This window comes from Penaeus monodon, chromosome 31 (assembly GCF_015228065.2).
Source record: "Penaeus monodon isolate SGIC_2016 chromosome 31, NSTDA_Pmon_1, whole genome shotgun sequence".
NCBI classification, from domain to species: Eukaryota; Metazoa; Arthropoda; class Malacostraca; order Decapoda; family Penaeidae; genus Penaeus; species Penaeus monodon.
In genome coordinates this window covers 33,076,645-33,076,889 of record NC_051416.1, presented here as the reverse complement: position 1 = coordinate 33,076,889, position 245 = coordinate 33,076,645, and the positions used below count along the sequence as shown (strand labels likewise).

Sequence of the window (245 nt, the reverse complement as noted above, 5' to 3'; positions counted from 1 at the left end):
ACGGTGAAACGGACGTGGAAAATCATCGAGGAGAGCGTCGCCAAAGTCGGCGTCGTTCTGTTTATGGGGTGAGTGTGAATCATTTCTTTGTTGCTTATTGTAGACCCTGGGATTATAGCATCAAAGCCTTCGCTCCTTGTGTCTTGATCAACTTCAGGATCAACGTCTCCTCGGTCACTTCGCAAGGGCGTGCCTTAACATTTCATATTTATACCAGAATGCAATACAATTTACTTATTTATCTA

The 245-nt window shown here is 43.7% G+C and overlaps 1 protein-coding gene across 1 annotated transcript in view; it reads left to right on the top strand.

Annotated features, from left to right (window-relative positions):
• LOC119592862 (non-symbiotic hemoglobin 1-like) overlaps positions 1-245 on the top strand; it is a gene marked incomplete in the record, with an annotated part of 162,471 nt that overhangs the window by 372 nt on the left and 161,854 nt on the right. The window contains 1 exon segment of the mRNA XM_037941756.1: positions 1-68. Coding sequence (XP_037797684.1) covers positions 1-68 — 68 coding nt within the window.